The sequence below is a fragment of the Platalea leucorodia genome, assembly GCF_965183815.1.
Source record: "Platalea leucorodia genome assembly, chromosome: 4".
NCBI classification, from domain to species: domain Eukaryota; kingdom Metazoa; phylum Chordata; class Aves; order Pelecaniformes; family Threskiornithidae; genus Platalea; species Platalea leucorodia.
In genome coordinates, this window is record NC_138826.1 from 62,679,200 (window position 1) to 62,706,914 (window position 27,715).

The window sequence follows — 27,715 nt, forward strand, 5'->3', positions numbered from 1 at the left end:
GAAGGCTGACAGTTATGAAACCTCTTCCTTTTACAGAGGTCCTTTGCATCTCTTTAAAATATTCTTTTACTGGCCAGCCAAAATATGAATTTGTTTCCCCGGCTAGGAAAACAGCATTCTCCAGATACGCATAGGTATGTGAGCATAAGCATAGTATACTTATGTATTGCTTATAGGAAACCCACAGGATGAAACAAGGGCATGTCTGTCTGGAGTGTACACCAGACTCCCTTCTTTGCCTGTCACAGAATGTGCCTCCAAGCTAGCACAGAAATTGAATTCCCAGGACTGAAGACAACGTTTTTCCCTATTTAACATGGAACTATAAAGTGGATTCCACAAGAGGGAGCTAGAAAACAAATAATCTTTCATGAAGCAGGCTATTAAACTCTATAGAATAAAGTGGAGGATGTGCTAGATGTGTCCCTTATCAACCAGAAGAGGTGGCTGAGTTGCCATTCCATCAAGTCTCTCACTATGATGGTTCTTTGTTGTATGGGAACATCAAGTCGTGTTTCAGGGCTTTGTAAAGATCAACAAAGGATTCAGCCCAAGCATCTTTCTGGTGCCCCTGGGACTGAGCAGCCCTGTAGGCCGTGTAGACCATGGTCAGCACTGTCCTTTCAAAGTCTTCTTTCTTGAGGACCCTTGGGTAGGAAGACAGCCTGCTACTCAGCCTGCGGATCTCTGTGATGCTCTTGGGGATAATCTCATTACAGATGATGTCAAATTCAGCAGCCTTCCTCAGTGAAGCGAGCTCCTCATCTTTGATGGAGATCCTCTGACCTTTGTCAATGTCAAGCTCAGCTAAAAGAAACTGGTACAAAATCAGAACACAGAAAGCTATTTATCTTCTCCAAGAGACTCCACACAGAGTAAATGTGAATTAACAACATGTCCTTGGGTCTTTAGGGCAAATGGAGAAAAAACTCTCATTACACTGGCTGGAGGTGGAGCAGAACAGAAAGTCTCTGTGTGAACATTAGACTCCTGTGTTACCTACCTGGGAAAATTAGAGACAGGCTATGGGGAAAGGAGAGAGGAAAAGGAAAAAGCAGGTAGGCTTCTGCTGTCCAAAACAGGCATGGGTTGCTGCTGGTGCCACATGGGGATTAGAGAGGTGGAGACAACAGCACAGCTGGGAGAGGCCGTTTACCCTGCCAGGGATAGCAGTGGTGGCCTAGCTCTGTGTAAGAGAGCACAGCAATGGCTTCCCAGCCCATCTCCCCTGTTTGGACATCCAATCTCAGTTTCTCAGAATGTGGGATAGATAGATTTGACCCATGCACCTTCTTCAGGTGGGCCACTTTCCCTTAGCTAACCATATGACACTGTTCCAGACTGTGCATTACATCTCCAGTCTCCACTGCTATGAAAGGGGGGAACCCAAATAATTTTTAAGTGAAACAGTCATGCCCTTGGGATTACTTTGCAATGACTGATACTCGTGGCTTTAATGATTTGAACAAATAATTTGGGACTGAGACTTAGACCAAAGAATTTAAATGCATTGTGTTGTTAATACATAACTGTTCTGGAAGAAAGTTGCTTTCAGTGGAAAGCCATTTGCTCTGGTTTTCACTTTGCCTGTTAATGAGCTAGAACCCACATTTGAGGTACCGCAGGCAACCGATGCCTGCTTAAGTGCTGAAAGAGCCAAGTTTGTCATATATATGTCTGTTCCCTCCCTTCTGCTGAGCTATTACATAGTCAGCAGTGGGTTTACTGCTGGGATGAGTAAACATGACTTAAAACAGATAATGGATAACCCCAGTGTGGATAGTAACTCCAGTCTTGATTAGGGCTTAAGGTACCATCTGCTCCCATATACTGAACCTCATAAAGCAGGACCACGTCTTCCAGCGAGTTTTGTAGCACTGGGTTAAGGAAGGCAGCTGAGGACCTCTTGAATCGTTGAGCAGCTGGGAAAAGCATAGCTGGAAAATAATAATGGGAAAGAGAGTTCCATAGGGTGGCAAACACTGAAAAGAGGAAGCACTTTTCAATAGTAAATTCAACCAAAGAACTGCCTGTTGCAAAGACTTACTGTACAGTATGACTTCTCACTGTAAATAAAATGGGCAACATGGACTGCTTTGACTATAGTCTACTAGGGATGGAGGTTAGCTGTTTGTCCTGTATCTGTACAGTGTCTAACACAGAGTGGTTGGTAATCCAGGCCTGGGACTCTGAGGTGCAGCCATGCTATAAGGAATAATAATGATAACTGCAACATCAATCAACATTTGTATCAGGAATAGTGTGGCCAGCAGGACCAGGGAAGTGATCGTGCTCCTGTACTCAGCACTGGTGAGGCTGCACCTCGAGCACTGTGTTCAGTTTTGGGCCCCTCACTAGAAGAAGGACATCGAGGTGCTGGAGCGTGTCCAAAGAAGAGCAACGACGCTGGTGAAGGGTGCAGAGCACAAGTCTTACGAGGAGCGGCTGAGGGAACTGGGGTTGTTTAGTTTGGAGAAGAGGAGGCTGAGGGGAGACCTTATTGCTCTCTACAACTACCTGAAAGGAGGTTGTGGCGAGGTGGGGGTCGGTCTCTTCTCCCTAGTAACGAGTGATAGGACGAGAGGAAACGGCCTCAAGCTGAGCCAGGGGAAGTTTAGGTTGGATATTAGGAAAAACTTCTTCACCGAAAGGGTAGTCGGGCACTGGAACAGGCTGCCCAGGGAAGTGGTTGAGTCTCCATCCCTGGAGGTATTCAAAGAACAGATAGATGTGGTGCTTGAGGACGTGGTTTAGTGGTGGACTTGGCAGTGATAGGTTAACAGTTGGACTCGATGATCTTAAGGGTCTTTTCCAACCTTGACGATTCTATGATCCTATGATCAACATTGCCTGAAATACATGGTCTTCTCCTGGCTCTGCAAGGGGAAATCAATACTGACCCTCAACACAGCCTGCTTTCTTCAGGCTATTCTCCCACTGACACACGTCCAAGGCCCTATATTTCTCTTGGTTTCAGTGGTCTAAAAGTTGATCTCTTCTTAGTTGACAGAGACAGCTCCTCCAGAGAGTAGATCACCTCACCTGTCCTGGGCATATATGTCTGGAAGGAGTGACTTACCCTTTGGAGATGCCTATGTCTATTCCTTAAGCCTGTTACCAGCTTAGACAAGACAGCTACACTCAATAAGGTGAATCCCAATTTATTATGACTTTAACGCTTCACAGTGTTATAGCTAGCAACAACAAAGTCTGCTATGATCAGGTATTTATTCACCACTGTGAAGTGTACTACAGATATTGTCTCAGGGAAATGAGACAGAAAACATATGTATAGCCCCTGAACTCAGCACCGCAGCGAGGTAGAGCATTTGTGGAATCAATAACCTGAAGAGTCTGGAGTATAGAAAATATCTGATACTTCATTACAGACCACCTAAATGCTTTGAGTTACTAACTAGCTTACTAAGCAGGTAACTAGCTACTATTAAAAGGTGTCAGTTCCTTTCAGAGCAGAGGGGAAAAACTCTGGTTTATGTTATGTGTATATTATTTAGATGTTGATGTTTAGGTAACCACAATTTGGATTTGTTGGGTTTTTTTCTAATACTCAGGAACAGGAAGCTTTTTTTTAAAGTTATGCTTATGTGACTATCAGTGCATTTCCTCCTAAACGTCACTTCTCAACTTTAACTGTTCTTTACCAATAGATAAATTTGGAAACTAGTTAAAAAAAAGGAAAAAAACACCTTTTGAAAGGCATAGACTCTGTAGCCTAAATGCAGTCCTGTTTCCTGGGCTGTTGCGAACTGTTGACTTTTTGTTAAAGTTTGACTTGTTAATGATATTTAAGTTCAAGTAATGTAAGGAGAAAGAAACCAAGCCCTCAGAGATTGTGTTAATTAGGACCTTTACTATCTAGCATGAGGAAAATTAATTGGGATAATACTAGGTATGAAGTAATTCACGCTTGACCTAGCAAAGGGTATTTTGGCCTTAAATTAGCTAGGCAATAGAGTATAGGTAAAGTACTTTGTTGAATTGCAATAAACATACTGCAGCTGGATACTACTAACTGTAAATGCATCTTGCAGGGATGGGTTTCAGGCATTTTGGTAAGACACCTACAGAGCTAGGTGCTTTCTATTGGATCCATGCAAGTTTAGATTAAAACTTGTTTAAATAACGAAATAGTACTTGCAGGGTATGTGACTAAAAGCCTGAAGGAATGAATGCACCAAGTAAAAGAACAAAGGTGTTGACAGGGACTTGGTCTCTGCAGTAACCTTTCCCGAGCATGATGCCTTTACCACCCGAGCATCTTCTCTGGCCCAGCTGAGGAGGTGGTGAGTTTGGGAAAGGTCACAAGCTGCCTGCAGGTTCTGCTCTGCGAGAGTATTTGCCTGGCTGACCGCTGACAACTGGGGCTATACTCATTTTCTGCTGCTGCTGCTCCATCACTGATGTTCATTCCTCTTGCTCAGAGCTTTCCTGAGACACACTGGAGCTATTCCATCTTTTGCTCTTGGCAGTTTCAGAATGCAATTGAGTACATGTGAAGCACTTGAAACTTCAAGCACTAATTGCTGAGTAATTAAAACTTATTACGGGGCAATTAAAACTGTAATTACTAAGCAGCTGGCAGAAATCCAGTCCATAATGATGACGATTCATTTTTATCTCTTTTAGATGCCCTTTCAGTCAGAACAGCCTCAGAGTGCAGAGTACCTCTACATATGCAGATGGTTTACATCTCGAATATTCCCTGAGCCATGGAAAAGGTGTTTATGGCATCTTGCTGCAGTGCTGTCATGCTTATTGTGATCACACTGATCGCTTTTAGCCTTCAGGCCAAGTGTAGATTCCTACCATGGAGCTGACCTAGGAGTCATCAGATTTAGCCCATCACCACTCACCCAGAAAAGCCTCAGTGAAGGACTTGCAAAAAAATGAATGCCACATTATCAGTTTGGTACTGACCCACTTGCTGAATCACAGGTAACACCTCAGAAAGCAGCTGGGTTTTCCTACCCAGCTGTTCCCAGAATGACAGGGATTAGGTTAGGAGATTTAAAGGGACAAGAGCCTGAGCTGCTATATTGTGAGAAAGAACTTTGTATGCGTATCAGAAGCATGCCATCCTCTGTAGGGACCAGGCTACCACTGACTCCCTGATCTCATTATTTTATTCCCAAAACATATCAAACTTTGTTACAGTTATTAGAGATTCTACTCAGAAACTCTTTCAGAGCTCGTTTGTATTTGTCATGGTGATCTGATTTTCTTGATCCACATTTTATTTCAGTCCTTTCCTTTCTCTCTCTTCCTGCACAGTAGTCAAATCCTTCTACCATCACTCCTTCCACAGTCCTCTCCATGAATTCACGAGTTCCTCTGAGACTGCGTGAGCATTTAGAGCAAGCACTCTCTGATCTTCATTACACTGACAACACACATGTAAGTTAAGCACAAAAGCAGAGACAGAGAAAGATTTGCAGCCGGTTTCTGCATTTAGTGATTGCAAATTCCACTTGAAACTTTTCTGCTGACTTTACTTCTTCCTGCATTTACTTCCACCTCTGACATGAGTTGGCTGGACAGTATCAAAGAACAGCAGAGGAGTATTACTGTGACTTACCATCTCTTTACTATTTTTTTCCCCAAGTGAGTTCCTTGTAAAGCTATCAAGCAATTATTTCATAGGAAGATGCAGAGCAATGTGTGTCATTTTATGGTGATGTTGTTTCAATGGCAGTAGCCATGAATGTTTGAGGAGCAGAGATCCCTAATCAGTATTGACAGAGAAAGCCCAATCCAGTGATCTCTGAAGTCAGCAGAGAGACTCCTATTGATTTATTGTTTTTACTTCTCTTACAAATGTGTCAAGCCAACTTCAATGGAGATGTGGGTGCTTCTGTCCTAAGGGCTGAACAGTCACATAATAAAAAGCTTATGATCCCCAGAGATGAGGTAGGAAAAATAAGGTTTTGATTATCCTTACTGAAAACATTCTCTATAACTTATCTGTGTACTACCAGGCTCATCCTCTTCCAAATCCCTTGTTCAGAGGGGCCTTAGGAGTGCTCCCTGATCTGACCTCCCTTGTTGCCCACTGAGGCCTCAGGGCTGGAGGTGGATGGGAGAAGTGAGCCTGAGCGCAGCCACCCACTGCCAGCCCACCTGCCTGACCCTGAACAGCCTTATCCTGTGCCCTGGAGTGCACCACTGCTTGTGCCTGGAGGTGGTGGGCAGCCAACAAGTCTAGTCCTAAGGGTGGCTAAAAGTGCCTGTCAAAATGTGGTGCAGGAGTCCCCGTTTTCTGCACCGCTCACTGCAGGAGCCTGTCCAGTCTCCTGTGGCTCTGTTGACTCAACTCCACTTCTCCTTAAGGACTATCTGGGTTTTTAAACAAAAGCTGCAGATGTATTTGCCAACTCATTGGCCTGCTTCTAACTATTTAGCTCATGACAGCTTAGAAATTTCTTTACAGTTTAAACATAACATCACATCTGAGGCTGACAATAGTTTTATTTTAAAAATGCTTTCATCTTTTTTAAGAACAGTGCCAGAATTTTCTGGACCTCATTAGCCACGTGATAAAAATTTGTGATCCTCTCCCAGGTTTTCCATGCAGTTTCACTGGTGAGAGTATATATGTTTGGTTTTGCTTTCCAGTCCACACTCCTCATGATTTCCCAATTGCTGCCTGTGATGTGTTTGCTTAATAAGTACAGAGCATAGCTGCAGGAGTGCTCAATTATTTGTGCATTATCAATGCCCTTTTCTTCTCCTACGAAAAGGTGCGAAGCCAAGAGCATGAATCAGGCCCTGTGCAGGCCATCACTCCAAAGCACGTACAGGTCCCCGGGTCTCCAGGACATGAACACAGTTTAACTGGGGTCATGACTCAGTAGGAATTATTTTGATGGACTTCAGGGGCATAGAAATGGACTATCTCATTGCTTCAGTGGGACCCCTTTCATGAAGTACAGGAGGAGCAGAGGAACAAGAAGGACTTGTGGGGCAAAACTCCTGACTCCCTGCAAGCAAAGCAAAGGAGAGTCGCCTGTTGGCATAAGGAAAGGCAGTGGCCCAGCTGGAGTTGTCCTATAAGCCAAATTCAGTCAGCAGGCTACCAGTTGTGTCCTCCTGTCTTAGATTACTATGGCCTGACTCTAAAGAAACTCCTGAAAATAATTTCTTTGGGCATCATTGGCTTCCTGGGACCAGCCCCCTATTTCTGGGAATGCAAAGCAGGGAGTGGTTACAGAGGCAGCAGCAGTTCCTGTTCAGTGATGGACCTAAAAATGAAAAGCGATCTCTGAAACTCCTTTATGTGTTTGCCAGCAGTTGTAACAGGGATTAATAGGGCTCTGCAAAACCATATCCTCTCAGACCACCACAACCATCTTTTTGCTGCAAGCTCACAACCACCCCTTAGTAGTGAGAAACTACTACGAGCTCAGCAGTACATCCAGCTTGATCCCTCACAGCAAAAGTTTCCCTTTCCTGCTCAAAGCTTGTGAAGTCAGGACTCCTAGACCTCAATAGAAAGAAGTTAATGCATCCCAAATTATAATGACAGCAATTTCTCCCTATTTGGCTTTATCTTATTGGTAAAGCAGGGAATAAAAGTGTTTACTACAAAATAGTTGTTCAGTGCTGTGAGTGCCTTTGTGCATGGAAACAAATATGCATACTGCCTCCTAAATGAAAGGAAAGGAAAATGTAAAACTTTATAGGTTATTGTTCATGAAGGCATGGTAAAGTATGTAAAACATTTTTTTATAAATTAATTGGCTATTGTTGTTTTGTTCTGTCCTATAACAAGCCCAGAGAAACAGAGCATTTGAATTATACTCCAGTGGCGTGAGTTTTTCCCTAGCCTAGATATCACATGTCTAGAAAAGCAAATAAAAAAATCCATGACCATGCTCAGCCTTTTTTTTATGCCAGCTCCTGCAACAGTCAAAAAGGCCATCTCCTGGGGCAGATGCATAACCTTTTTAAGCTTGCTGTTAGCCAGTCTGGACCATATGCTGGTTCCACTAGTGAGCTGGAAATTTTCCCTGTGTCATGACATTTTTCTCTGACCTGCCTGGAATTTGCACTAAATGGATCTCAGGACACCCAGAGGCTCCTGTCAAGAGGAGACATTTGTTGATAACGTGATAACAGATTTTCTCACTAGCACTGACTTCTTTGATAAAGATGATTCTTCAAGATTAATTCAAGCATTTGCCAAAGCAAATGAACTCAGCACTGTCCACAAGGTGATTGTATAGCCAGACGCATCAGCCATTACAATGCCATGCAAAAATTATGAGTGATCTGGCCTGGCTGAACCTATTTTGTTGCAGAGACTGCTGGGCAGTTCCTAGAAGTCGTTGTTGCTTCGGATCTTAGGGCAAAAACCTGAAATGCTCACAAGAGAATTTTCTTTAACAGTGTATGGGAAGCATCGTTTTGAATTCAGTCTCTACATTTCTCCTTGACCATGCATTGCAGAATAGAAGAGGACATGAGTGTCAAAGTTTGCATATGGTTGATAAAAGCTTTTTGTTTCATGTTGCTCTTTGATCACCCTGCTTATGAGGGTTTACAATCAGACCAGAAGTATATTTTATACATAAAGGATTTTGTTTCTGTCAGATGACTCTTTGGTTGTTCCTTATGCTGAGTTGCTCCATTGCTAGAGTAACAATTCACTGTCCCCAGTTTGCTACCTCAGGCTAACTGTGAAATACCTGTCCTTACCATCCTGCAGTCAATCAAAGTCAGTAAATATTTTGCTGCCCTGAGCAAGTACCTGCTTTGTGCCTGCAGCAGATCTTGGCACCACAAGCATTGCTTCCTCCAGGGTGAAGTGGTGTTGACCTGTGAGAGGTGTGTGGTGGGCAGTGAAAGTAGTAATGTAAATCACAAAAAGTGCAGTGTTAATAAGTGATGAACAGGTTTTACGCCTAGTAATCCCATCCTTCTTTACTTCTTGTCCTGCACTTGCCTCATCCCCACAAGGATGTGTGTTCACCATCTGCAAGGTGTTTATACTGCCTTGGGCCTGCAATTGCTGCTAGGGCAGAACCTGAGCTTTGGCTGGCCAGCCCTGCAATGGAGCGTGCTCAGGCATAGCTCCTCTATGCTTCCTGACTTTTTGCCTTTCTGTACCAAACCTGCTGTATTAGAAGTGATTGAACACTTTGCTCTAGCACAGGAGAAATGGAAAGGGTGGGAAGCTGGAGGAAGAATAAGAGGAATAAAATAAGGGAAACACACACAAAAACCTAGAAAGACAAGGAAAAAACACTTCAGTGCTACAAGTTAGCTTCTGAAACTTGCATCTAGAATTGCAGTTACTCACATAAGTAGATCCCGTGACAACAAGTGTAATGCAAAGGCTTGTGCATTCCAACTTTAATACCTTTAAATCTCTGTTATTGGGAGATTAAATGCCAATGCCCCTGAAGAGAACACTGCAGCGAGATGGAGAAGACATTTTAATTACAAACCACCATGAACTAGCACATTTTTAAAAGCAGCTGCCAAGAAAATTTGCCTCTTTTTACTTTCAGCTCCATATCCTTTCTATCTTAGCTCCTAAGACTAAAATTAATAGCAGCAATGGTCTCTCTTTATTCCTGCCTGTTGGCTAAAAGTGAGAATAGACATTTTTTTCTTCTTTAGTTATAAAAAGAATGGTTAAAAGAGAAAAGCTCCACCTTGAAATTCTAAGTTTTGTCAACAAAGATGTAGGAAGATCTCCCTACAAAAGTTGGCAAGAGGCAACACTGTTTTTAGAAAAAAAAAAAATCTGTTTAAAACCCTTAGAATTAATAACAGATTGTATTCTATTCCTTAGTTCATCACATAATCAGTTTTTTCAAAGTTACCTTTTACTAATTTATCTCCTTTTTAAGAAACACATATATTCTGAAAGGGTGTCTCAGTTCCATAAAACAGAACCCACTCCAACCTACACTTCTGTGCTTCATAAATGTCCTGAGATGTGTTAGATTAGATTAACGTGCAACAGAGTTTCTATATAAAAACTAGAGTGGTAATAGCCTTTCTAGCTACTTGGAATGAGTGAGAAATGTAAAGGTGTATTAGAAAGACCAAAAAAACCTTATGTTTACAGAAATGGATATTGCTAGAGAAGGAAATGGTGCATCTGAGACTGTGTTTGTGAGAGGCGGAGGGTATTCTTTTCTTTTATGATTTAAGTAAAATGATTTCAAAGATATGACTAGCATCAACCAACTAAAATGGTCTGAGAATTTATTCCTTCAGATGGAATTTCCATTATGCAGCATTTTCACCTGTTCCCAGCCTGCAGCAATGTATGCTGTGTTATTTATTCTTCCCTTGGTCATATGGAGGGGGTTCCCACCTGGAATTATTTATGCTCACAAAAAAGATGCAGTCAGCCAAGAGAGGCCTTTAATGTGCTGGAGTAAAGCTGCCGCAGAAGGTGTGGAGAGAAAAAAATGCACACAAAGAAACTGAAGGAAAGAAGTAGTAAGTGAAATATATTGTTATCCTTCTGTTTGTTGCCATATTACCAGGAACTGGGGATTGGCTATGGTGAACACTATATGAGTGAAGGACAGCAATAAAGAAAGGAAATATCAACGCTGTTCCAGAGGTTTAATTTTAGGCAGAGTTGAGAAATGAACCAGTGCTTTATATCCCTGTCTTCATTGCAGGGTCACCTCTCCTTCCCTATCTGTGTTGCTCAAAACAGCCCTTATGCAAGGGGAAGACACAAAGCAATCTTAGTTAAACACATTTGAAAATGTTTCTTACAAATGAACAAGTGAAGGGATATCATAATGATCCAATCTACTTCCATTTCCCCCAGGAAGGAGCAGAGAAGGGAGGGAGTGAGGGAGGGAAGAACTACAGCCAGGCCTTAGTGTTTCAGTACTGAGCCATGGGGAAGGACCCTAGGAGCAGAGCGAAGTGGATGCCTCTCCTGTTGAACAATGGATCAATGGAAATAAGAGCTCTCCTTCACGGGAAAAGACAGAGCTGCAGCAGCTCCAAGAGCTCTATGCATCATGCTATTGCTGTTCTGAAAGGAAAGCCCTTCAAAACCAAATCTCTCTCTCCATAGAAACAGAATCATAGAATCGCCACGGTTGGAAAAGACCCTTAAGATCATCGAGTCCAACCGTTGACCTAGCACTGCCAAGTCCACCACTAAACCACGTCCTCAAGCACCACATCTATCTGTTCTTTGAATACCTCTAGGGATGGAGACTCAACCACTTCCCTGGGCAGCCTGTTCCAATGCTTGACCACCCTCTCGGTGAAGAGGTTTTTCCTAATATCTAACCTAAACCTCCCCTTGTGCAGCTTGAGGCCGTTTCCTCTCGTCCTATCACTCGTTACTAGGGAGAAGAGACCGACCCCCACCTCGCCACAACCTTCTTTCAGGTAGTTGTAGAGAGCAATAAGGTCTCCCCTCAGCCTCCTCTTCTCCAAACTAAACAACCCCAGTTCCCTCAGCCGCTCCTCAGAAGACTTGTGCTCTAGACCCTTCACCAACTTCGTTGCCCTTCTTTGGACACACTCCAGCACCTCAATGTCCTTCTTCTAGTGAGGGGCCCAAAACTGAACACAGTGCTCGAGGTGCGGCCTCACCAGTGCCGAGTACAGGGGCACGATCCCCTCCCTGGTCCTGCTGGCCACACTATTCCTGATACAAGCCAGGGTGCCATTGGCCTTCTTGGCCACCTGAGCACACTGCTGGCTCATGTTCAGGCGGCTGTCAACCAACACCCCCAGGTCCTTTTCTGCTAGACAGCTCTTCAGCCACTCCTCCCCAGCCTGTAGCATTGCATGGGGTTGTTGTGACCCAAGTGCAGGACCCGGCACTGAGCCTTGTTGAATCTCATGCAGTTGGCCCTGGCCCAACGATCCAGCCTGTCCAGGTCCCTCTGCAGGGCCTCCCTACCCTCCAGCAGATCAACACTTCCACCCAACTTGGTGTCATCTGCAAACTTACTGAGGGTGCACTCGATCCCCTCATCCAGATCATGAATGAAGATGTTGAACAGGACCGGCCCCAACACTGAGCCCTGGGGAACACGACTCATGACCGGCCGCCAACTGGATTTGACTCCATTCACCACCACTCTCTGGGCTCGGCCGTCCAGCCAGTTTTTAACCCAGCGTAGAGTGCACCCATCCAAGCCATGTGCAGCCAGCTTCTCCAGGAGAATGCTGTGGGAGACAGTGTCAAAGGCCTTACTAAAGTCCAAGTAGACAACAGCCACAGCCTTCCCCTCATCCACTAAGCGGGTCACCTTGTCATAGAAGGAAACCAGGTTAGTGAAACAGGACCTCCCTTTCATAAACCCATGCTGGCTGGGCTTGATCCCTTGGTTGTCCCGCACTTGCTGCATAATGGCACTCAAGATAATCTGCTCCATGACCTTCCCCAGCACCGAGGTCAGGCTGGGAGGCCTGTAGTTCCCCGGATCCTCCTTCCCACCCTTCTTGTAGAGGGGCGTCACATTTGCTAGCTTCCAGTCATCTGGGACCTCCCCGGTTGACCAGGACTGCTGATAAATAATGGAGAGTGGCTTGGCCATCTCCTCTGCCAGCTCCCTCAGTATCCTCGGGTGGATCCCATCTGGCCCCATGGACTTGTGCGCATCCAGGTGGAGAAGCAGGTCAGTGACTGCCACCTCTTCAACAACTGGGACTTCACTCTGCATCCTATCTCCATCTCCAAGCTCAGGGGCCTGAAAACCCCGAGGATGACCAGTCTGACTATTAAAGACTGAGGCAAAGAAGGCATTAAGTACCTCTGCCTTCTCCTCATCCTTCGTGGTAAGGTTACCTTCTGCATCCAACAAAGGAGGGAGATTCTTCATTTCTATGCCCTTTTTATATTAGGATCACAGAGCCCAAAGGGGTGGGCTTGAACCCTGCACCGCCTCCCAGGTATGTATTTACACAGAGCTGAGACACTTAGCACAGAGGGGAGGTGTCCAGTAGTTAAGAATGGCCTTTTTACTTTTTATTGTAATTTCTTTTTCAGTTGGGCTTCCTTGGTTTCCTGGCAGGCAAAGGCAACTGAGCAGCTTGGGTTTTGCTGAGGCTGACCTAATCACAGCTGCAGTTGCAAGGGGCAGTCTGGCATGCCTGTCCCCCCATCAGGCTCTCCCTCCTTTCTTTTGTGCTGACGCTGCTTTGCGTGGCCACACAGTGAGCCAAGCCAGGGGTCTGTCTGGTCATGAATGAAGGAAAAAAGCAAACCAAAAAAAGAGTGGTAGATTTTAGCTGTCTCACTCCCCAACACAGCTGCTACTCCAGCAGCACTCCTACATGTGAGAAACTCCAGTGCAAGTGCGGTCCAACTGCTCTTAGGACATTTGGTGATGATTTGAGTTCTCAGATAACATAAGGAGGGACATCAGCCCTGGTTAGGAAAAGCAGAAGCCCTTCCTCCTGCCTACACACCCTTGATCTAACTACCAAGCTCATGGGCTCCTTTCTGTGGACGGCCACCTCAACTAATGTAGTCATTGCATCTGCTAGAGGCGAGGACTGGCTGCAGGACCACTAGCTGCCAAACACTTCTTTCCCTTCTATGCTTACATCCCCCTGAACTTTTAACAGAGTAAATTCAACTTGCACAAAGACTATCTAAAATTTATTGCAAGACTGGATGGTGAGAAAGGAATCAAAGGTCCAGTTTGAACCACAGACCTAGCAGGGAGCAGTAAGAATTTTATTTCATTACCACGAATGACAGCTCACATTCTTCAGTCCAAGTATTAACTGTTGTCATTGACTAGTTCCATAAAATGTCTATTCAGAGAGTAGGAACAATATGATGTGCTTTATCTAAACAACCAATACTATGTAGATTTAGGAGGTCTCTTTGAAATTACCTTGCTTTTGATCTGGATGAATGGCAATGCCCTACTACACACTAACAAGAGAATTAGCAAGTTTCCATCTCATGATGTCTTCCAGTTCGAACTGTCTGCCTTTTCAGAAAATATGCATTAATGAAACACAATGCATGGGATCTGTTGAAAGGGACACTACATGAAATTCTGTGCATGTGGCCAAATTGAAAAAATACATGGGCATTTTTTACTTTAAAATCTATGGCCATATGATCTGCAGATTAAGAAAAATAATGAAGGTTTCTTGTTACTGCTGATTGAATTGTCCTGTGCTGAATTATCCTATGGGAACTGTCCCACTGAGATCAATGGAGCTGTTAGTGAAGGTGAAGAAAAACAAGAAATTATGGGGACCCTGGAGTTATTCACTTCAGCCATCTGTGAATAGTTTCAACTAGGAAGTAAATTCAAGTGTTTGATGGTGGATCTAGGAACTGTTAACAAACTATTATTTTATTTGTGTTTTAACCCACATATAGTAGCACATGTGAAACAACAAGCTATTCCTCAGACTCACTAAATATCAATATCACAGCTCAAAACTGAGGAGGAATAAACATTATATTGATCATTTCTTCTCCCTCAGATTAGAAAGAACAAGAATTGTCTTCCCGTTTCCTTCAAATCCCCATCCGAGTTGAAATAAATTGTTAGGAGGAGAATACATAGATCCCAGTTTTCTGCTTCCTCTGCTTTGGGATTTCACTTGTTCTTCAAAAACAGGGAAACCCCAGCTGCCTTTCCAGATGTTCACTGAGATCCAAATGTCAGTGCACCTGCTGCTGGTTTTCTTAATGACATGAATATGTGCTGGATAGAGAAAATGTATAAATCAGCCTTGCCCAATAAACAAAAAGCAGGGGGATATTGTGTCCTTTTTGTGAGGAAATGAGTTATTTCTGTTAATTTCTGCATCTGCATGAAAATAATATTAAAAAATCAACAGAACTCAAATATAATCATCCACAAAATCTAATCATTGGATCTCAATGAGTGCTGATACAATGGTGGACCAAGACAATCTCTGTGACATTGCCAGAAACATAGCAAAGAAATCTGAAGGATGAATGCAAAATGGGTTATTTTTATAGCTGCCTTCCCCACTCCACAAACACACATATGGTATTTCCAGTTTACAAAGCTGTCATTTTTCCACCGTTCCTTGTTATTTCATGCTCTCCTAAAATCTGACTATTCCTAGATCTTTCAGGTTTCACAATCTACTGAAATAAAGCTGAGACTGACATACAACTGGATTCACCACTAAATACAGAAAGCCCTGCCAGAACCTTGAGTATTGCAAATTGCTAAAGGCAGCTGGACATTGTGGACGAGGTCCTCAGATGACCTGAGCTGGGACCACCAGCCCCGTAATGCTGCTCTGTGGGCAGCCAGGTCACAGAGAGCCCTGTGCTGTGAAACGCATACTTGGGATTGGAGGGAAGAGAAGGTTAGATTAGGCTTACAGAAATCTTACAGCCAACAAAATAACCCAAATATCTTGTTTTCTGGAGTGGAACCTGAAAGGCACAAAATGCTGACAGTTGCTCCTGAAATTGATGGAAATCCAAAACTCAACATCTGTTGCTGCTGCAGTTCCTGCCCCTCCGGATGCCATCTCTCAATGGCTCCCAGTCCAAGATGACCCTGCCAATTTGTCTCATGTATTTGATTCAGTGCTATTCTTCCTTACTATACATTCTCTTCTCCTGGAGTCTTTTGAGCTGAACTTGTAAAATAGATTTTGGCTTACAGGAAAATAGTCTAAGTAAGTGTTTAAGGAAAAAATGTTAATGACCTCATGCTCTAAACTTAGGAAGAATAAATTTGGAGAAAGGGAGGAAGACTTGATTTCCAGTGAAAACTTCTAGCATGCCGCTGACTGAAACCAGCTGGGAGTTTATTCTTTAACTCCTCTGTGCACAAGGACTGGTAAAGAAGACATTATTACGGTGGAGAAGCACTTTAGATAAGCTGCTCTGATACTCACATTGCAAATTTCAACCTGTCTTTTCCTGGATTTGGGCTTTCTTCTTACTAATTATAACACTGAAGCTTGCATAATGAAATGTGCTTGCTTAGAAAAGTTTTTGCCAGCAGGTATACACTCTGTGGATTGTCATTATAGGCTGCTAATGCAAAATCTTTTGGTCAGTCTGATATCTGTTATCTTGTGCCTAGAGAAGCACTCCTTGCAAAAGCTAGACTTAATCATGTGATAATTCTGCATGACAGTTCTTCCGCAGCTTGGTAGAGATGATGGTCTCCTAGGTAAGCTTATAGAGATCATCTGGTTATGAACATGTGATTGGTATTCATTTTACGTCATCTTCATATGACTTTCTTTTGTCATATTAGGGGACTTTTATTACTGGTCTATGGTCTATAGATAAGAGGGAATCATTGTCTGAGATACTGGAGCACACTAATACAACAAACTAATCATTTATAGGGGTAGATTGACATGTAGCATGGCTACAAAATAAGGCAGGGACTACTTGTCCCCCTATTTATACTTCTAAATGTTATCCCCAGTAATCTTTAATTTCTGTTTTGACCTCTGAGCAGTGCGCAGATATTAAGGATGAAGCAGAATGCAAACTATCTTGTCACGGCTGAGCTCCTCAGACACACTGGATTAGTAGCTGTTACCCGTTGCATTGGGTCACAGAGAGAGGCTGGCGTGAGCGCTCCGGTTTGTTGTTAAAGGGACACTCAGAAGGTGATGTATAACTTTGTTTAAATAATGCATGTGCTACTTTGTCAACAAAAACACCCATGAGGAAATGTACTGAGTCTTGAAAACAGATAAGTAAACCACAATATGTTCAAGTAGCTGCTCCCAGCTGAATTACAGTGAGAGGGACTAGCACTGTTTTCCACCTCAGTGGGCAGACATTCAGAGGGTGCTGAGGTCCAGCCTTGGGTTCAGCAGCATGCATACACTGAGGTGTCAGGGGAGATACGTTTGCTTCTTTGACGGGGAACATCACAGATGGGTCTGAAAAGCCAGCTGGATATGATACACATTTCCATCTTTGATCATTTAAATAGAAAGGAAGGAGAGGTATAGAGTATTTAAGACGTGATGAGTTGGTTACATTTACCTCACTGACAAATTTGTGCAAGTAGAAACTGAGCTCTTTGCCTTGAGGGTGATATTTTGCTTAAGAGTCCCCATATGTTCCTTTGGAGGACACGTGCACATGTTGTTCAGCTTTGGAGTTCACCTCAGCTGGACCATGCTGGCTGTGAGCAGCATGCACAGAGATTAGGGCTGACATAACCAGACGTGTGCTGGATTGATGGTCTGTGGCACATGCAGTTAGTCATTCAGGGTTTGAAGGGCATCCAGAAATTCCCAGCAAATATCCAACAGCCTGCTCTCTAAATACAATTTCTGGCTAGAAAAGGAGTGTCTTTCTAGGGAAATACAATTTCTTATGGTATCCCTAACACTTAGCTATTTACCAGGCAGACTCTTTAAAGACAGACTTCTTCATCAGCTGGAGCCCACAGCATTTCCCCGCTGTGAACATGAGAAATACAGCACCATGGCAAGACAAGCCCCCAGTCTGTGCGACTGTCATCTTGTGACTGCCTCATATTTCTCAGTCCCATTGCTAAACATCTAAATCCCACTCTCAGCTCTCTGTGTTCCTGGAGGATTCCCTCCATCGACAGCATGCAGCATCGCCCAGACCTCAGCCAAGTGGCTGCTGTCTTCCCTCTGTGCAGCAGGGCTGGTTTTAGGGAGAGATGGGGCACATTGACAGACAGGGGCCTGGTACGGGAAGGCAGGAAGATTAGATAAGGCAGCTAAAAACCCCAAGCCTGGGCCAGAAAGCAGGTTTTGGCTGTTCTTGGTGGTTGACAGAGGACACCTGGTATCTGTAGTCCATTCATCAAAACTGGGATCCTCTGAGCTGAGCTCAGACACCATGCTGCCTGTTCATTTCACCCTGGCTTCTTCCAGGCATCCTGTGTGGAAGCAGGGGCATGTCATCATCCTCCTTCTGCTGGAGACACCAACATGGCAGTCAAACGCTGCCCTTTGCCACTTGAACCTAACTGGGCCTGATAGTATCTGGTTTGTGTTGATTGTGTCTGATTCCTGTTATGGGACACCCCAGTGTGGAAAAATCTTTGGATACTTTTCCATCCTTACATCTTTGTGAGGACCCAACTGAGCTTTAGATTTGCTAAGTACAAGTCAAGGTAGGTCAGCCCCTTTGAGCTCTGTTTATTAAAAACCCTGGTGGTAGAAAGCAATAAAACAAGCAGTATATACGTTTTTATCATTAGACTTATTACCTTCCAAAACATTCTGCCAAATCGGCAAGGCAATCCAGAAAATGAGAAGTTGCTGAGACTATGACAAATGAATGGTTTCACTTAACACATGCTGTACTATATTAGGATGTCTACAAGTAGTGTTTAACTGGAAATGGAGTTTGTTCAATGCCAAGCCATGAACAATTGCAGTAAATAAAAATGAGGCATGCCTTAAATGTCTTTTATTTTAGGAGAGGGTTTAAGACACTAACACTTCCCTCAGACATAAAATCTGCATGTAATAAACAAATTCAATAAACAATTGTTTTGTGTTTCTTCAGAGCCAGGCATAAGCAAAAACATAATGTCATGGCTGTGAGCATTATGAAAACCAGGGGGAAACTGAGAGCTTGCAGAACTTCATCCATTCCTCCAGGGACTGATAGGGGGAAACGGGGACTTGTGCAGCTGTGGCACTGTTGCTATGACTGGTGTTAATGGGAAAGCTTGTGTAGTATTAATGGGAAATGCTGTAGCCCCATAGCCCCGTAAAAGAGCAAGTTTCTTGCAGCTTCCATGGAATAAAACAGCCTAGTTCTTGGGCAGTGGGAAGAGTCTTTTTTCATACCTACATGGTTTAGAAAGCTCAAAGAGAGGCAAAAAAAAAAAAAAAAAAAAGAGTTGTGCAGAGACCTTGACATATTGCTGGGTCAGCAGCAGTAACTTTAACTTTTGTACTGTGACCAGTGCTGAATTGCCCAGACTAGTCTATCTCAATATCCTGGTGTTCTGAGAGGCTGGTGGGGACCAGAAGAAAACATGAGTCCTGCTTACATGAGAAAAAGGCAGTGCCAGCTCCAGAGAAATGCAACCATCCCATGAGTCTGAGAAGCAGACAGATAAGATGAAGACCAGCTGTGACAGCTGGGCATCTTCTGAAGGGCAGGTTCAAATGGGGATGCGTACCATGTTGACAAGGGGGTGAATGCTACCTTAATCTTAAACATATGTATGCTTTAATCTTTTCCATGCACATTTATCACATTTTCTCTCTCTCCACACTTTTCCTTTCTCTTCTTCTTTTCCTCTCATTCCTTCCATTTGCCATTTTTACCTCCAGCTTTTTCTCTATTCTTTCTCTGCATCTCTGCCTTTTGCCTTTGCCTCTCTTGTCTCCCTCTCTGTGGCTCAAATAAGTACTGCCAGATTGGAAAGTCTGTACTCGTTCCTCGACAGAGAAGAGATTAGAAGCATCGGCTCCGTTTGGGGCATGCCACCACCTACCAAATAGATGGAGACAATGAAATCCTGATGTTCTGGCTCACAGCAGATATCCACATCCAGTCCAGTCCAGTTTACTCTCTTCACAATTAGGCAAAACCTAACCAAAGTGTTCTGCTCCCCCAGTGCCGTGCCAGGGGGTGGGGGGGTCATGCAGGCATCGCAGAAGGCCTTGTGCATTTGGGCATCCAACACAAGACTGCAGCACAGCATTGCCCTTCCACTGTCCCATTTCCTCCCAAATAACCTCTGAGCTTTGAATAACTTATTTTTCCCTTTCTCAGCAACTTTTTTTCAGCTACCCACCTGGCTCCTCCTGAGTGGAGAGAGACTCAGCGAGTTTGGAGCCTGGCTCCTGGCTGGTGACCTGTTTCCCTGTGGCTGGGGAGGAATTTCCAGAGGACGAGTGGTATGCGTGCCGATCTCAGGGGAACTGGGGAGCTGCCAAACCTAACCAGCAAACTGGGCCAGGAAGGGCCCCACATACGCTTTCACCAGAGGAAAGGAATGTTTGTGGAAACTGGGAACAGTGGAGCTTATTTAACTCTGAACCTCTCCTCCTCACATTCCTCTTACTTTCAAGCCCAGCACTGAGCTCGTCCTGCCACAAGCACTGTGATAGCAAGACAAGAGGAGCCAGGTTATTGCTGCAGCCTGGAACACCTCAGGGGAGAAAAAAGAGTTACGGCTAAGGGTTAGCTACTGAGCAGGCAAGGGAGCCCTGTGACTTGTGGTGCAGACTCAGGCTAGTTTAATGTCTCTGTATTAGCAAGTATTCTGTGGGGGATATGCCATAAAGCTGCCATAGCAATAGCCAGATAAAACAGGATTTCAGGGTAATGAGAGACAGAGGGACAATAGAGGCACACAGGATCCCTCCCTCTGCTTTCATTCCTTCCAGTGGGAGAGAAAACCCCATAGATGACTGTCCCCTTGGGAACTTTTGTCTATGATGTGTCTCCCCACAAGTGTTACCTGCAGCTCATCTTCAAGTTGCCTTTTTTTTCTTTTTGTGATGTTTTGATACGTTTCTTCCTCTGCTTCCCACCATCAGCTGTCCATGTAGCTAACCTGCATGAGCTTCACCCATGCCAGTGCCATTTTGCTGAAAAACACTCTAACCCACAAATAACACAGCTGGGCTGGAAGCTTTTAACAATCAGGGTTACTACAGGAAATCAAAGTCCAGATAATGACCGAGATTGTGGCCTCGCTCCTGAGAGTGCCAAAACTCACAGTGCTGGTTTGCATATTTCAGTGCTTTTAAAGTTAAAGCAAGGAGCAGACTGGTTTGCCCACTTCAAACCAGGATGCTCATACAGCTCCCTGTTTTGGTGCAGCCAGGTCCATGCACCCAACTAGCTTCTCTGCATCTTGGATGGACTCAGCTTCCTTCAGCAGAGCCACTGGAGTGCAGAGGGAGAGTACACGGTTTTCCAGAGCCCCAGTTCAAAGTGGGTGCAGGCTGTGCACACAGGCAAGCACCAGTGTTTGTCTCCAGCACCCTAGGCTGGCCCTATGGGTCCTGACCTGCCTTGAACCTGAGCACAGACACTGCATGAAAAGTTAATTGCTCCACCACTCAGTGCTTTACCTCAGCAATTTACATCTTGCCTGTCACTATTTGAGTAATCAGAGCCTCTGCAGCCTGATGATGTTCGTTAAGACCTGCTGACTTTCCTTTCAATGGCATTGTACTATTCAGTGCTTCTGACAGGATTTCTTTCTGCCTGAGAAGTCATTATGCTCCTGCTGAATCTGGCATGATCTACCCCAAGAAAACAAGAAAAGCGCTTTATGCTTCAGAAACAGAATAAAAAAAATCACCGCTATTAGCAACATACAGGACTACATGCACACTAGTCATCCTGAAGAGGTCTGGGGCAAGTGACTTAATTACTCCATGCCTCACAATGAAAAGGGATGTTAACGTTTCCTCTCCTTAATTGCACTGAAAGTTCTTTGGAGAAGGAAAGATTATTTTTTTCTCTGTGTGTTTGCATAATGCCAGGTACCAGTGGGGTCTCTGGGCCCAGCAGTTGAGTATAAGATAATCAAGAGGGAACTCACAGAGTGCTCTACAGTCTTTGCATGTGTACATGAGTTATCTGATTATTTTCATGTTACGTCATAACAGAGCTGCTTCACCTATGGAAGGGAACATTGGCTTAACAGCATGCATTAAGAGCAGTGAGGCGGTTGTTAAAGGTAAGGTTAAGGGAGCTATTTCCATGTAAAAGTGTAAGGAGGGATTTGAATGGCAGAAGGTGCTTCTGAGCTGGACTTTGGTTGGGATGGGAGGACCCTTGTGCAAACTGATCTGGATCCCATGACTGAGGCAAATAGATGGGACACTATAGCATGCAGGAATCCTAAAAAAATGACCAAAGTGGCAGGAAATGTCTTACTGACTTGCCAGTCCTCAGTATTGGGATGGAACTGGGATCACTGAGAAGATTCTACTGGTGCCACTTTCAGCTCATAGTTCTCATTTAGTCTAGCACATATCAAAGAGAAAATGGCTTTACCTCATGTGTCTTCCTCTTGTTGCTTACCTAGATTTCCTCAAAATTATCTAGCTCCTTTCTCTTTTTAACTTTTGATTCTGTCAACCAGTTTATGACTGTATGAGCTGTAAGCTTTAGCCATTTTTTGGCTGCTTCCTATGGTGAAAAGAGCCTCAGAATCACTTAGATCCTTCCTTGCTAACAGCATGACTACTTTTATAGACTACAATATCCGTCTGTGATCTAAACTAAAATGTGGAAGCTTCTATAATCTATCCTCCCTCTGATCTCACCACAGTTTAGCATCATTGCCCAAGAAGAGGTTATAAACTTTAGTTTTTTTAAGCATCCTTTGTATGTCTCTCAGTTTCAGGTATCCACTGTGAATTCTGATTCAGGGATCATCCTCCATGCAGATTAAATTAATTAAGTCTGCCCCTAAAGGAGCATTTGGAGAATCAGGACGTGCTAGAAAGGATTTTGATTACAGTAGCAGCCCTACCCTACTGGGTATTTATCCTACACAGATTAAATCCATTCAGAGACTGTTACATTCTAGCTACCTTTCACAACACCAAGCAGCTTTCCCAGGTACTGATAACTAATCCCTTTTCAGCCCCTTCTTCAGTCCTCTCCCCAATCTTCCTGCAATAGCACTTTGTTTAATAGTTTCATGCTGCCACCACAGCTGATGCCCAAGGGATCTGCCACAAGGAGTGGGAGGGCCACGTCTGCGCTGCACAGCAAAGCATAGCGCGGAGATGTCAGAGCCAGAAGCAGTATGACCATATCAGTGTGGCACTGGGTCTAAGCAGGTGATCCCTCTTGAAAGGCAGAGCTCATTCCCTTGGGCACATGCCATGCATGTGACTATCACCCTGCTGGGACACCAGCTAGAGTCGCTGCACTGTCCTGTGACGTGCAAGGCAGGCAGCTTGCCTCGGCCCTGGGTCTGTGATCTCGGCTCCACACACCATTGTGCCATGCAGATATCCTAGTTGCCTCCTTAGTCCCTTAATTCTCAAATATTTTCCAGACCTGCTTGAAAACATATTTTTGTCTTTGCTTTATTCTAATTTCTTAAAGGGCAGAAAATATTCTTCTAATGCCTCCTTCCTACTACTTACAGTGTAGGACAATTTGGTTTTTAAGGATCTATTTTTAGGTCTATAACATACATTTATATTCATCTCTTATACAGCTCTTTGCAAAGGAATTCAGGAAGTAAAAGCGTAGGTATATAAATTGTCTTCTTCAGGTCATCCAGCTGCAAAGCTAATTCCCAATCCCAGACTGCCCGTCAGGCAGTGCCTCCCTCTCTTTACAGGTACAGTTGCAATACTTGGTGCAGTAATAATTTGCATCAGGCAAATAAACCCCCAGACCAGGAGACTCCAGCCTACAAACATGCATTCCCAGGAACTGGTACAGACTTATGGAACAGACTTGGGGTAGGTGGGGAAAAACCTCTGCAGCAGATTGATCAAGTCTTTTGCAGCTCCAGTGAGGTCACTGGAATGGGTCCAACAAGCAGGGAAGTTGGGGCAGTTGAGGCAATTTTCCAAGTGATCACATGGGAGCCAGAGAAAAGGGAAACATGGCATTTTCTCCATATGAAGAAACATTCTTTACACAGCCATGTTTAGACAGAGTTGGCTCTGTTTCATAACATTTCATATCTTTCTTTGCTTTATGGGCACTACATATTTTAAGAATTGGATAAAAATGGCTTTATGGAAGTTAAACGGAGGTTCCATTTTAAAAAGTTCTTCTAGCCGGTCCAGCTGGTGTAATTTCTTTTTACCCTTGGACCAGACCTTTGGAAACCTCAGCATGTCCTAAATAAGCCAAGACCATATCCTGATATACTCAAGGCCCACTGGGCATATATGTGTATATGCGTTTGACCGTTTGTGTTGTAATTACATGCTGTGTTCAGGCCACATTCCCTCTGCTCATGCTGTCCAAGCCAAAAATGTGAAACAAGGGTTACTGTCAGCAGTGGAATTCCAGAAGTTGCTTGAGAAGGGAGTGCCTGGCTGTAAGGATGCAATATGAGATGTGGGGGAAGAGAGGCAAGTAAGGTCAAAAGGTGTGGGGATGCAGTGCATGCCCTAATCTCCAAGGCACTCATCCTTTGCCCACATGTCAAGATCACCAGCAACCTGGTATGTAGCAAATGATGCCAAAGTATAGAATATGTTGAACACTGCTTCCTTATAGAAGGACTGGCTGGCTTTCTAGCAGCCAGTCTCTCTTTCTCTTCTACATAGTCCTCCCTCTCCTGGCACTGGAGAGCTGCCAGCCTGCTGTGGCTAAGCCCACAAGCAGAAGCAGCCTGCAAAAGTTGCTCCTGTAGCAGCTGCTCCATCAAACTCACAAACTCAGTTGCCACACCACTAGAGAAAATGCTAAAAGTTTGCACTGTTGTGGGGAAATCAAGGAGGATGGTCCTTCTGTTCTTCCAAGTAAGTTCTTCTGCAGAAAGTCTCTAAGGAGAATAAACTGTTCCCCTGGTGTTATGGAACAACCATTTGACTTTCACCGAGTACTAGAGACTGGGTACAAAATGTCCAAGAAGCCACAACCACAAGAAATTGTACTGCATCTTCACTCCCTGAGCAACTACATAGCAAGTATGCTACTGTTTGTGTGCCATTTATTTGAATCAGGAAGCCCTTACAGCAAATAAACTACAGCCAGCTGAGATGAAACGTGCTAATAAGGATTGCCTTAGAGTTTCTCCTCAGGGAACAGGCAATTCTTATAATACAGATGTGAAGCTAACTTCTGGTCTCCAATGTGTTAGTACTTGTTAGAGCAGCTTAATGAAAGCAACTGTGTGGCAAGCAGTGATGCTGTCTCCAGTTACCACAGCTGCATGGCGGTTTTTGTTTGTTTTTGTTGTCAAAGAACAGGATTTGTTCTTTGATTTCTCCATCAAAAATATCTCTTAAGATCTGGAATTCTTATTTGGGACCTTCAGGAATTAATATGACCTCACCTCTACTGTCCCATACAGAATATCACTCAGTAGAAACCTAACATTGCCTTTTCTCTCTAGACAGGTGCTTCACAAAATCTCAGAGGGTAATAACATACAGCTAAGCCTACAAGAGGATCAAGGAAACCTGAGATGATGACAAGCAAATTATTTCATCACCGCTCAGGATCTTTTCTTTATTATTCTGAACATGTCCATCCTAGGGACCAAGCTTTACCTGTGACTTCTGGACCAATGTCCACAGCTGGATCTAGGCAGGCTGAGGAGTGTGTGAGATTTGTAATGCAAATGGCTGAGGGAGTAAAAAACAAATGCTCAGTTTCCCTGTCAGAAATGCTTTTTTTCCGTTCATTGATGCTTGTAAAAGCAAAGGGAAAAGGGAGGTGGCAGACTGGAGTTCCCATTCACCAGTTAGCACAAGTATGTTCATCTTCCCTCACACCTGACTTTCTTGCGCCAAAGCTTAAATACTTGGTTACAAGGGGTGGGCATCCAAAGCTCCCCCAGTGCCCCCTAGTGAAAACACGGTAAAAGCTAGACCTTGTTTTACCCAATATTGACTGTTCGTTTCTATTGCAAACAACAAGTGCTGGTAATTAAAGCAGGACCCTTTGTCCTACTGTTTTGCAAACAATCTGGACTACTAGTCAACTTGGAGATGATATGCAGATCTGTCTTTCATTTCCATCAGACCAGATGCTGGTCTGTCTTTGCTTTTCCATTGCAAAACTCAGATCAGGAGCTGGATAAGACTTAAATGACTGAGGTTTAACCCAGACAAGAGTCAGTTGTCATTTGTGGAGGGAGAGAAGAGCTCTGAGTGTGCAGAAGGGTGTGTCGTGCCTCAGATTTCCTCTTAGGTTTCTAAGCAATTCAAAAATTAGGACAGTGCTTTGGACCTCTAGATACTGCAGATTAGGATGGGATTGGTTGGACTGACACATAGATAGTTTAGGGGAGTGGAGGTTCTCTGAAGTAGCTATTGTTGAAGGAGTCATGCCTCTAAAACATATTTGGAGCTGAATAGTCCCAGCAGCTCTGGAGAAGAAATCTGTTTTCCTCCTCTGCACATATCTCTATATGATATTTGTGAGAACTGAACTACTTATCACAACAGGGAATGAATCTTCTCTTCCCTCTGAAGTCTCCAGAAACAAGCTCTAGAGCTTCCAGCTTGAAAACAATCTGCCTTCCCAAAAGGCACAATAGATTTCTGATGTTTTCCTTTAAATATTCATGGAGATTAAAATTGGACTTTAATAGTTGCATGGATTCCTTTTAGGTTTGTGTTGTTGTTGTTTAATTAAAATAAGTGTGTTAGCAAAAGTGAAGAATATCCTTAAATTGCATAGTGATTAGTCCATGGGAATGAATCCCTTTCTTTTTCCTTTTTTTCCATTTCATATATAAGGTGGCCTCATTAATCCAGAAGGTAGGGCTGTTTTTTTTTCATATATGCAGATCTAGTCCTGATTTCCTCACCTTTTTATGTGTCATCCCTGAAAAGAAAAAAATCTTATCTACAGAATTAAGGTATTTTATGATGACAATTGGTGTCATTACCTCTATTATACAGTAAGAGAAAAGTAAGGTACATGCAGGTATAATGACTCATCCAGTATCATCCCAGAGGCTGATGGAAAAGCTGGGGAAAGAACCTGCCATTCTGAGTTCCAGGTCAATGCCCTGTCAGTGAGCCTCCACTAACTGTAAGGAACAATTAAGCATTCATACAGCCTTAGCAGAATTGCGTAGCTCTTCATTGCTTCATTCAGTCATTGCCTCCCATACAAAATCAAAACCAAACCCAAAGAGCAGACTAGAAAGGAACCAGCTATAACGAGGAAGGCAAGGGAGACTGGGGTGGAGAGGGGGGCATCTGAATGCTTGATTTTTTAAGAGACTCTGGTTCCTTTAAATATCTGTGAATTTCAGTATCAGAACCAAAGAAATCTTTTGGGAGGTGTTTCCTTTCTCCACTTCCAGCAGCTACCGAACCCGTGCCAAATACCAGAGGAGAGAATAAAACAAAAAAAAGGAAAGGACATCATCACTAGCTTTTAGGCAAGCATCCCCTATGCAATCCAATAGTTGCAAACCATTTCATATGTTATTGTCACACACTTGAATACAAAAATATCACAACTATATACTGTCTTATTGGCAGCTGAAGCCTGATAACACTGCATGTAGCTTTCTCTGTGTTGTATGTCAGGGTATGGTCGTGGGCATTCCTAGGCACTTTGCACAATCCAGGCATTGTTGTGCTTAATATTACCAGGTATCTGCCTGGTGGAGCAGAAGATTATGCCACCTGTGACTGCAAAGCCTTTTGCTTTAAGGTTTCATGACCTATAATTTTTGTTAATACAGGAGAAGAAGTAGAAGGAGAGAGAAAGGAAAAAGTGAGAAAAGGATGTAGTTTTGGTTCTTGGGATATTTTAATATATATTTGCATTATAATAGAATACATATATCATTTTACCTTTATGCACTTATGCATATGTATTTCTCTATTTGTCTATATAATTATTTAGCTTAACTGTTTAATGGAGAAAAAGAATTCCAAAGTTGGGAGGGACAAAATGTATATATATGTATATATATGTATAATGGAATATAATTTCAGACCAAATCTACAAACTCAAAGTTTTCTCTTAAATAGTTTTTCATGTTTAAATCTTACCTCTGCTCCATTTGTGGGTCACAGTGGCATGAGCACTGTAATAGAACAGCAGCAGCAACAAAGTCTTCCAGAGCAT

General features: G+C 43.6%; 1 protein-coding gene across 1 annotated transcript; it reads right to left on the reverse strand.

Moving 5' to 3' along the window:
- Nucleotides 1–475: 475 nt before the first annotated feature.
- FAM180A (family with sequence similarity 180 member A) lies at nt 476–27,715 on the reverse strand (the record flags this gene model as incomplete). The annotated part of the gene is made up of 3 exons (XM_082308577.1): nt 476–817; nt 1,837–1,937; nt 27,640–27,715. 3 exons carry the CDS (start codon nt 27,713–27,715, stop codon nt 476–478), a joined length of 519 nt encoding a protein of 172 aa, XP_082164703.1.